This window comes from Penaeus japonicus, unplaced genomic scaffold, assembly GCF_977035675.1.
Source record: "Penaeus japonicus unplaced genomic scaffold, GWHDUDI00000001_assembly GWHDUDI00000022, whole genome shotgun sequence".
Taxonomy (NCBI): Eukaryota; Metazoa; Arthropoda; class Malacostraca; order Decapoda; family Penaeidae; genus Penaeus; species Penaeus japonicus.
This window is the reverse complement of record NW_028234424.1, coordinates 12,445,061-12,458,217: the sequence shown is the minus strand read 5'-3', so window position 1 is coordinate 12,458,217 and position 13,157 is coordinate 12,445,061. Positions and strand designations below refer to the sequence as shown.

At 31.3% G+C, this 13,157-nt stretch overlaps 1 protein-coding gene across 5 annotated transcripts in view; it reads right to left on the bottom strand.

Moving 5' to 3' along the window:
* LOC122253413 (trypsin-1) overlaps positions 1–13,157 on the bottom strand; it is a 97,863-nt gene that overhangs the window by 4,251 nt on the left and 80,455 nt on the right. For all 5 annotated transcript variants that reach the window (XM_086549482.1, XM_086549486.1, XM_086549485.1 and 2 more), the window contains 2 exons: positions 2,732–2,874; positions 2,317–2,471 (listed from right to left, as the gene is read on the bottom strand). In XM_086549482.1, coding sequence (XP_086405608.1) covers positions 2,317–2,471; positions 2,732–2,874 — 298 coding nt within the window. The remainder of the gene's footprint in view (positions 1–2,316; positions 2,472–2,731; positions 2,875–13,157) is intronic.

Genomic DNA, 13,157 nt, shown 5'->3' with positions numbered 1-13,157 from the left:
GTTGTGTGTGGGGTGGTGTGTGTGTGTGGTTGGGTGTGTTGTGGTTTGGGTGTGTGGTGGGTGTGGTGTGTGTGTGGTGTGGTTTGGTGTTGGTGTGTGTGTGGTGGTGTGTTGTGGTGGGTAGGTGTGGGGTGTTTGGGTGTGGTGTTGGGTGTGGTGTAGGTGGGGTGGTGGGTTGTGGTGTGTGGGTGTAGGTGTGCGTGTAGGGGTGTGTGGGGTGTGTGGTGTGTTGGGTGTGTTGGTGTGGGGGTGGGGGTGGTGGGGTGGGTGTGGTGGTGTGGGTGGGTGTGGTGTGTAGTGGTGTGGTGTGGGGTGTGTGGTGTGTGGTGTGTGTGTAGGTTAGGTGGTGTGTGTGTGTGGGTGTGGTGGAGGGGTGGTGTTGGGTGTGGTGTGTGTGGTGGTGTGTAGGGTGTGAGGGGTGTGTAGGGTGTGGGGTGTGTGTGTAGGGGTGTTGTGTGGGGGTGTGGGTGGTGGGTGTGTGTAGGTGTGTAGGTGGGGTGTGGGTGTAGGTGTGTGTAGGGTGTGGGGTGTAGGGTGTGTGTAGGGTGTAGGGTGTGTTAGGTTGGGTGTGGGTGGTGTGTGTAGGGGGTGGGTGTGTGTGGGGTGGTTGTGGGTGTTGTGGGGTGGGTGTGGTGTGTGGTGGGTGGTGGGGTGGTGGTGGGGTGGTGTGGTGGTGTGGGGGTGGTGGTGTTGGGGTGGTTGTGTGGTAGTGTGGTGTGGTGGGTGTGGTGTGTGTGTGTGGGTGGTGGTGTGGGGGGTTTGTGTGGGGTGTGGTGTAGGGTGTGGAGGTGTGTGTGTTGTGGGGGTGTTGGTGGTGGTGTTGGTGGGTGTAGGGTTGTGTTGTGGGTGTGTGTGGGGTGTGGTGTTGGGTGTGTAGGTGTGGTGTAGGGGTGGTGTGGGTGTGTAGGTGGGTTAGGTGTGGTGTGGTAGGTGTGTGGTGTGGTGTGTGTGTGTAGGTGTTGGTGGGTGTTTAGGGGTGTGTGTTTGTGTGGGTTGTGTTGTAGGTGGTGTGGTGTAGGGGTGTGTGTGTGGTTGTGGTGTGTGTGGTGTGTGGGTGTGTTGGGTAGGTGTGGTGGGTGTGTGTGGGTGTAGGATGTGTATGTGGGGGTGTGTTGGGTTGTGTGTGGTTGTAGGGTGTGTGTAGTGTAGTGGTGTGTGGGTGTGGTGTGGTGTATTTTGGTGTAGGTGTGTGTTATGTGTGGGTGTGTGTGGTTGTTGTAGGGTGTGTGAGGGTGTGGGTGTGTGTTGTGTTGTGAGGGTGTGTGGTGTGTGGGTTGTGGTGTGTGTGTAGGTAGGGTGTGTGGTGTTGTGGTGTGGTGTGTTGTAGTGTGTAGGGTGGTGTGGTTGTAGGTGTGGGTGTGGTGTGTGTAGGTTGTGTGTGGTGGGTGTAAGGTGTGTGTAGTGTAGTTGTGGTAGGTGTTGTGGTGTTGGTGGTGTGTGGGTGTGTATGTAGGGTGTGTGTGTTGGGTGTAGGGTGTAAGGTGTGTGTAGTGGTTGTGGTGGTGTATGTGTGTGGTGTGGGTGTGTGTGGGGGTGTGGTGTGTGGGTGTTTGTTTGTAGGGGTGTAGGTGTGTGTGGTATGGTAGGGTGTAGGGGGTGTGTGTAGGGTGTAGGGTGTAGGGTGTGTGTGTAGGGTGTAAGGTGTGTGTGGGGTGTGGGTGTGTGGTGGGGTGTGTGTAGGGTTGTGTGTAGGGTGAGGGTGTGGGTGTGTGTAGGGTGTAGGTGTGTGTGGGTGTGGGTGTGTGGGTGTAGGTGTGGTTGGGGTAGTGTGTGTAGGGTTAGGTGTGTGAAGGTGTAGGTGTGTGTAGGTGTAGGGTGTGTGTGGTTGTTGGTGTATGTGGTGTAGGTTGTGTAGGTGTAGGGTGGTGGGTTGGGTGTGTAGTTAGGTGTAGGGGGTGTGTGGTGGGGGTGGTTAGGGTGTAGGGGTGTGTAGGGTGTGGGTGTGTAGGGTGTGTAGGTGTAGTGTAGGGTGTGTGTGTTGTAGGTGTGGTGGTTGTTGGTGTAAGGTGTGTGTAGGGTGTAGGGTGTATGTAGGGTGTAGGGTGTGTATGTAGGGTGTAGGGTGTAAGGTGTGTGTATAAGGTGTAGGGTGTGTGTAGGGTGTAAGGTGTGTGTAGGGTGTAGGGTGTGTGTAGGGTGTAAGGTGTGTGTAGGGTGTAGGGTGTGTGTAGGGTGTAGGGTGTGTGTAGGGTGTAAGGTGTGTGTAGGGTGTAGGGTGTAAGGTGTGTGTAGGGTGTAGGGTGTGTGTAGGGTGTAGGGTGTGTGTAGGGTGTAAGGTGTGTGTATAGGGTGTAGGGTGTGGGGTGTGAAACTTACCAAACACGCATCCATCTTGCCTTCGGAGTGCCCGGCACAAAACATCTCTTGGTATAACTTGACATCGATACCTTTGTGATGATGCCAGCGAAGACATTCATCATTGCTTATAATAGGAACCATGACTTTTTGTAGAATATTTGTACCGGTTTTTCCTGAAATGGAATGATGATAAGTTTTGTTTCTACATTTTCATTGAAAGGACATTCCACAACATAGTTTACGTAACCTCAAAAGAACTTGGAACTCAAAGGCTGTACACACATACAAATGTTTCCAGTTTTAGAAATATTGATATATATGCAAGATATACCTTATAAATGCATTAGTATATTGCAGAGCAGAACTATTATCCGAGGTATGACGTTAAGAGAAGCAAACGCTCCAATAAAGTCAGGCCAAGCTTATTACTTACCGAAAGAATTATCAGTCTTTCCCCATCCTGCAACAATGCCAATATCACCACTAAAGTCATCATTTGGATCCGGCAAGCAGATCGGCAGAATGTTATCCCGATAGATAACAGGCCTGTTCAGACGCAAGACTGCAATGTCGTACCTGTCGTAACGGAAGTATTTTGCATATTAGATAAATTTTGACTCCTATCCAGATTTCCTTAACCCCCTAAAACATACACGCATATTATATACATATATATATACATAATATATATACTCACACACATATATATGTATATATATGTATATATATATGAATATGAATATATATGTATATGTATATGTATATATATATGTATATATGTACATATATATACATATATGTGTAAAGATTTATATATATATATATATATATATATATATATATATATATATATATATATATATAAAGAGAAATAACGAGACGATAATAAATAAATAAAGATAAATAAAGAGAAATTTAGAAAAATAGAGAAATAAAGAGAAAGAGAGAAAGAAATAAAGAGAGAGAGCGAGCGAAAGATTTTCCATTTCTCGTCGTTTTATCTCGTGTCTTATCTCACCTCATTCAAATATTACAAAGTATTTATCTATTTACGTCAGGCAAGTCTGGTATATTTCTAGCATCTTGTCGTTTTTACATTATGCCTCTTTCCCCGTGCCTGATATTTTCTCTTTTGCATAACCGGTATTATTGTTGGTTTGAAATTATTTCTTCAAGACTTCAGTTTGCTTGCCATTACATTTCACATGCTCAAAAAACTTCTGATACCTTATTTTCAAATTACTCTACTTTAACGTGTTCTAACAGTTGCCTGAACCGTTTTCCCAGCAGTCGCACAATCAGCTGTGCCCGTCGTAGGTGCCCCTCAGATTAAAGTCCTATCATTCTAACCTTTAACTAATCGTTCTACAGTGTTTTCGAAAGACCTTTATTTCTCTCTTCTGCCTGTTTAGCCCCTAAAATATATGGGGTCATGCGTATTTATATGTATATATATTATTTATATCACATAAATTTGATATATATATCATATATATCTTATATATATCATATATATCTTATATATCATATAAATCTTGTATATATCATATATATCTTATATAAATCATATATGTCATATATATATATCATATATATCATATATATATATCTTATATATATCTTATATATCATATATATCATATATATAATATATATCATATATATATCATATATATCATATATATCATATATATCATATCATACATATCATATATTATATATCATATATATATATCATATATATATATCATATATAAATATCATATATATATCATATATATCTTATATATCATATAAATCTTATATATATCATATATATCATATATATATGATATATATCATATATATAAATGTCATATATATAAATATATCATATCATATATATCATACATATCATATATATTAAATATATATCATATATATCATATATATCATATGTATATCATATATATATCACATATGTCATATATATATATCACATATATCATATATATATATCATATATATCATATATATATGACATATATATCATATACATCATATATATATCACATATATATCATATATATCAAATATATATCACATGTATCATATATATTTATATATATCATATATATATCATATATATTATATATATCATATATATCAAATATATCATATATATGTCATGTATATCATATATATGTGATATATATCATATATATGTCATATATATGATACATATGTCATATATATCATATATATGTCATATATATCATATATATGTTATATATATCATATATATATATGTCATATATATCATATATATATATATATATGTCATATATATCATATATATATATATGTCATATATATCATATATATGATATATATGTCATATATATCATATATATATATTTCATATATATCATATATATATATGTCATATATATCATATATATATGTCATATACATCATATATATGTCATGTATATCATATATATGTCATATATATCATATATATGTCATATATATCACATATATGTCATATATATCATATATGTCATATATAATATATATCATATATATGTCATATATATCATATATGTCATATATAATATATATCATATATATGTCATATATATCATATATGTCATACATATTATATATCATATATATATCATATGTATATCATATATATGTCATATATATCATATATGTCATATATATCATATATATGTTATAATTATCATATATATGTCATATATATCATATATATGTCATATATATTATATATAATATATATATATATGACATATATATCATATATATCATATATATATATATATGTCATATATATCATATATGTATATGTCATATATATCATATATATGTCATATGTATATCATATATATGTCATATGTATATCATATATATGTCATATGTATATCATATATATGTCATATATATATTATATATGTTATATATATCATATATCATATATCATATATATCATATATATCATATATATCATATATATCATATATATCATATATATCATATATATCATATATATCATATATATCATATATATCATATATATCATATATCATATATATCATGTATATCATATATCATATATATTATATATATCATATATATCATATATGTATCATATATATATATCATATATATCATATATATATCTTATACACCTTATATATCATATATATCATATATATATCATATATACACCTTATATATCATATATATCATATATATATCATATATATCATACATATATTATATATATGTCATATATCATATATATCATATATGTCATATATTATATATATCATAAATATGTCACATATATCATATACATATCATATATGTCATATATCATATATATCATAAATATGTCACATATATCATATATATATCATATTATGTCATATATATCATATAATATATATATTATATATCATATATTATATATATATCATATGTATCATATGTATTATACATATTATATATATCATACATATCATATATATGATATATATATCATATATATCATATATATATATATTTCATATATATGATATATATCAAATATATCATAAATATGTCATACATATCATATATATGCCATATATATCATATATATGTCATATATATCATATATATATCGTATATATCATATATGTGTTATATATATCATATATGTCATTTATATCATATATGTCATATATATTTCATATATATCATATACATATCATATATATTATATATATCATATATTTTATATATATCATATATATCATATATATATGATTATATCATATATATATTATATATATGATATATATCATATATATATGATATATATCATATATATCATATATATTATATATATATTTTTTTATATATCATATATATCATATATATTATATATATCTTATATATATCTTATATATCATGTATATAATATATATCATATACATATCATATATCATATATATATATATATATATATATATATATATATATATGTATATATATATATATATGTATCATATATATCATATGTCATATGTATCATATATGTCATATATATATCATATATATGTCATATATATTATATATCATATATATGTCATATATATTATATATCATATATATGTCATATATATTATATATCATATATATGTCATATATAATATATATCATATATATCTCATATATATTATATATCATATATATGTCATATATATCATATACACCATATATACGTCATATATATCATATACATCATATCATATAATATATATTATATATATTATATACGTCATATATATTATATATGTCAAATATAACATATATATCCTATATATCATATATATATCATATATATATATATATATATATATATATATATATATATATATCATATATCATATAATATATATCATATATATTATATACATCATATATATTATATGTATCATATATCATATCATATATATATTATATATGTATCATATATATTATATCATGTATATTATATATATGACGTATGTTGTATATATGACGTATATTGGTTATATGACGTATATTGTATATATGACGTATATTGGTTATATGACGTATATTGTATATATGACGTATATTGTATATATCGTGTATATTGCATATATTGTGTATATTGTATATATCGTGTATAATGTATATATCGTGTATACTGTATGCATCGTGTATAGTAAATGTATCGTGTATAGTAAATATATCATGAATAGTATATATATCATGTATAGTATATATATCATGTATACTATATATATCATGTATACTATATATATCGTGTATACTATATATATCATGTATACTATATACTGTATATCATACATACTATATACTGTATATCATACATACTATATATATCATATGTATCATATATATACCATATGTATCATATATATACCATATGTATCCTATATATACCATATGTATCGTATATATAACATACTTATTGTATATATACCATAAGTATCGTATATATACCATAAGTATCGTATATATACCATATGTATCCTATATATACCATAAGTATCGTATATATAACATTAGTATCGTATATAAACCGTATGTATCGTATATATACCATAAGTATCGTATATATACCATAAGTATCGTATATATACCATAAGTATCGTATATATACCATACGTATCGTATTTATACCATACGTACCGTATGTATACCATACGTATCATATATATACCATAAGTACCGTATATATACCATATGTATCGTATATATATACCATATGTATCATATATATACCATATGTATCATATATATACCATATGTATGGTATATATATATGTTTGGTACATATACCATATGTATCCTATATATACCATATGTATCCTATATATACCATATGTATCGTATATATACTATATGTATCCTATATATACCATATGTATCCTATGTATCATATACATCGTATATGTCATATATATCATATGTATATCATATATATCATATATATATCATATATATCACATATATATCATATATATCATACATATATATCAGATATATCATATATATCAGATATATATCATATATATAACATACATACTATATATATATATATCATGTATATCATATATATCATACATATACCATATATATATCATATATATCATACATATGACATATATACCATATACATATCATATGTATCATATGTATATCATATATATCATATATGTATCATATATCATGTATATCATATATATTTCATATATATCATATATATCATAATATATTATATACAAATATATCAAATATATAATATATACATATATATCATAAATATAGAATATATACATATATATGATATATGTATCATATATCATGTATATCATATATATTTTATATATATCATATATATCATAATATATTATATACAAATATATCAAATATATAATATATACAGATATATCATAAATATACAATATATAGATATATATATCATAAATATATCATATATACATATATATCATAAATATATAATATATACATATATATCATAAATATATGATATATACATAGATATCGTAAATATATGATATATACATATATATCATGAATATATGATATATACATATATATCATAGATATAATATATACATATATATCATAAATATATAATATATACATATATATTATAAATATATAATATATACATGTATATCATAAATATATAATATATACATATATATCATAAATATATTATATATACATATATATCATAAATATATAAAATATACATATATATCATAAATATATATATAAATATATCATATATACACAATATATAAATATATCGTATATACAATATATACATTTATATCATATATATACAATATATACATATATATCATATATATATACAATACATACATTTACATCATATATATACATTATATACATATATATCATATATATACAATATATACATATATCATATATATAATATATATCGTATATATATCATATATATCGTATATATCATATATAATATATATCGTATATATCATATATAATATATATCGTATATATCATATATATACTGTATAATATATATCGTATATATATCATGTATATATGATATATATCATGTATATATCATATATATCATGTATATATCATATATATCATGTATATATGATTTATATCATGTATATATGATATATATCATATATAGGCTATCATGTATATTTGATATACATGATCTATATGATATGAGAAAATACGATCTAGTTACAATACACACGTGATCTTAATTACCGGGTTTCGCATATCACTCAGGGGTCGTAGAAAGACATGTCCCAGGCGGCGCCGGCGACTTTGGCCCTTCTTGAAGATCTGGTCATTTCCGCATCATAGGAAAATCACCCACAGAGACTAATCGAAGGGCGGACCCATGGGATGCGGTGACCCGAAGCCAACCAATTAGGATATAGCGACCTAAGCTGACACTTGGATCAGCGCCACCTTCTTTTCTTGTAGACGGGACATCGCCCGGCCTAGCGAGCCGACCTGAGATGTGCTGACGGTAACAAGGACACACTTGGTCTTCTGACCTCAGCCGCCTTCACCGACCTACCACACATCTGCACCTACGATTTGTGTTCCAGTGCTAATCTTGATCTTTACTTTCAGAGTAATTTCTTGTCATATATATGTGATTATTTTGAAGTTATAATATATTGTTATCGTATCAGCTGCTGTGTTTTGACACCAACCTTTTATTTCTCAATGTGCGGATATTAAAGTAATCTTATACCCATCACATATATCATATCATATATATCATATATATTTCATATATATCATATATATCAATCATATATATCATATATATCAATCATATATATCCTATATATCCTATATATCCTATATATATCGTATACATATATATATCTTATATATATCATATTTATTATAAATATATCATATATATCATATATATATCATATATATCATATATATATCATATATATATCATATATATCATATATATATCATATATATCATATATATATCATATATATCATATATATATCATATATATCATATATATATATCATATATATCATATATATATCATATATATCATATATATATCATATATATCATATATATCATATATATATCATATATATATCATATAAATTATATATCATATGTATCATATATATATATCATATACAGTTATAAAGATATAATTCTACTAATCTAAATGTTTTCATCAGCCTCTGGACTAAATGGCGATTCTTTACTTAATAAGTTCTAAGAACTAAAATGCTAGGTTGTAATTGAGAGGGCAGCTTGCGCCCTGCAGACCCGCCACTGTAAGTATAACTAGTCAAGTGCAGTGCAAGTCTTTCATGGTCGTCGAGGAGACTGGATCCCGGCCGACTCGGTTTCAAATTTGCTTCTTGTCTTTTTACACTCTATAATCGTTTTTTTTAGCAATACTGCTGCTTTCTCGTACGCACGTACGCAAGCGCGCGCTGCACACACATACACAGACACACAACCAACTTCACGTTGGTTTAAACACAGATTTTTGAGCATGTGGGTAATTCAATTAGAACAGGCCTGCCTCTGAACAAACCGTCGTTCTTTGCTATCCACCAACACTCACTCGGAAAACCACCTTTACACTGTAATTTCAAAATTCTAACAGGCTCGACCTTCAAATCCCCGAGTCCTGTACATCCATTGGACGAAACCTGAACTTAACTATTTTATAATAATGCAACTCTTTACTATATAATCCTGTGACCTGTACTCCCCCCTTTACATATTAAGGTGTGTCTTTAGGTTGTTCGGTGTTATTTGGTTTTCATACATTTATGTCATTTTTACTTAATTTTCATATACCTGCTACCTGTATATTGGAGCTGCTTTATCCATATTTCATGTTTCCCAGCTCTAATAGCTTGTGTTTTGGTTTCATTCTTTTGAAAAGATGTTCTGCACAGCTTTGGTTATTTTCATCATACGATTGCATTATCATCCCCAGTTTCTTCAAATTCGAGCTTTATGATAGAGCATTCTTTTTCAGCAGCTCCTACAAGTCATGGTTATTCAGACTCCTTGATCATGAGATCAGATGACATCATAAAAAGCTCGCAAAATAAAGAATACTCACAACCACCTTTCTGGTGAAATAGGGTCCAAATTTGATTGCTTTGATTTAATATGCTTATCCGCGTTAACAAGCCAGAGCATATAAAAGATAATAGTTGTGGAAGTCACTTACAACCCTCTGTTCATATTGATGTAGTCACTAATGCTCTTCAAAATGTAAAAGCCAAAATTATTCTAGAGGTAAATTTTCCGAATAACGTCGCGTTACGAAATACCACAATAGTGGTATCGATGGATTCCTTTCAACCTCTACTGTTCATATATAGTGGAAATAATGCGCGATTCCACCTCTGGACCCCACAATCTGGGTTCCGATAGTAGGGGAGGGCATGAAGTAGATCAGGGAAATTGCGGGGTAAAATATGAATTCCGGCCATATTTCCTTTGCAAAATCTTAACCCAATTACCTACCAAACTTTGCCTAGTTTTGAAGTTAGCCCTAGCCAAGGGGGGGGGGGGAGGCTAGCCGTAAATACGTAAACACAGCCATGTTCAAATTTCAGGGCGAGGATGGTGGTTTTCGGGGTATTTTGCACAAGGTATGTTGCACGAAGTGGCATAAAAAGGGGGGGTCCAGGGGGGTGGGGTGAAGCCCCCCTTGGCTAGGGCTTAATTCAAAACTAGGCAAAGTTAGGTAGGTAATTTGGTTAAGATTTTGCTAGCGAAATATGCCCCGAAGTAGGACGAGGTAGCACGAAGTGCCTTAAAAAAAAGACCCAGATTGTGGGGTCCAGAGGTGGAATCGCGCATTATTTCCACTATATATGAATAGTAGAGGTTGAGAGAAATCCATCGATACCATTTTTTATGCTATTTCGTAACGCGGCGTTATTCGGAAAATTTACCCATGGAGCCTCTTTGATAAGAAAATGAAATATTTGTCCAACTACTTTAAAATAAATGGATCCAAAGTACATCAAGTTCCCTTATTTTGGACACTTCGGCTTCTTTATTCGAAAACAAGGGTAAATGCCCAGTTTCGTACAGCCATCGAATCTCGCTATTTAAATTTTTGTGTGCAATTCTTCCTGATGTGAATCTGATGTGACTGTGAATCTGTGAATCTGCTATCATTTTCCACCGCAAATGACTTTATGGAATTGTTAGTCCCGATAGTAGGGGCGGTATGACGTATTTCAGGGAAATTATGGGGTAAAACAAGCTTAAATGTAATAAATATGTAATACAAGCACGTAAAAACAAAAACGTTCGGCTGTGTCTGCCATTAATCAAGATCTACAAATCGAAGCGCCAACTTTTAAAATTCGAAGGGAACACTTTAGGCAAAACCTCCACTCAAAACCCCCTAACCCCTGGATCCCCGTGTCTTTAAATATTGCGTTCTAACCATGTGTCCCACCTAACCATGTGTCCCACCTAACCATGTGTCCCACCTAACCATGTGTCCCACCTAACCATGTGTCCCACCTAACCATGTGTCCCACCTAACCATGTGTCCCACCTAACCATGTGTCCCACCTAACCATGTGTCCCACCTAACCATGTGTCCCACCTAACCATGTGTCCCACCTAACCATGTGTCCCACCTAACCAAAGAATATTATATAGTCTTTGCACCTAACCCCCTAGCCAGGGGGCTCCCCCCTGGACCTCCAGGGGAGCGGACCTTGAATGATAATAGATATTGCCTCACTGTTAATACATTTGTTTCAGCATGTAATCTGCTGTCGGAAAACCACATACCTTCGTATATAGGAAAAACGATATTGCACTTTCTTCAGTTCCAGCGAATTCGCCTCGATTGCTACCATCAAAAATGCACAGTTTCAACACTTGGGACAATTGATGGCTTCTGATAGAACACCGAGACGGATACTGATGTCCTTTTTCCATTTTTGATACAATATTGATCGAAGAATGCCCGGTAATAGAAATAACAATGGAGACAAAACGACTCTCACCGGCGCCCTCAAGGAACATACATACATACATACATATATATATATATATATATATATATATGGTAAATTTTCCGAATAACGCCGCGTCGCTAAATACCACAAAAGTGGTATTGATGGAGTCCTCTCAACCTCTAATATTCATATATAGTGAAATTAATGAGCGCTTGCACCCCTGAAGCCCACAATCTGGGTCCCGATAGTAGGGGAGGGCATGAAGTAGAT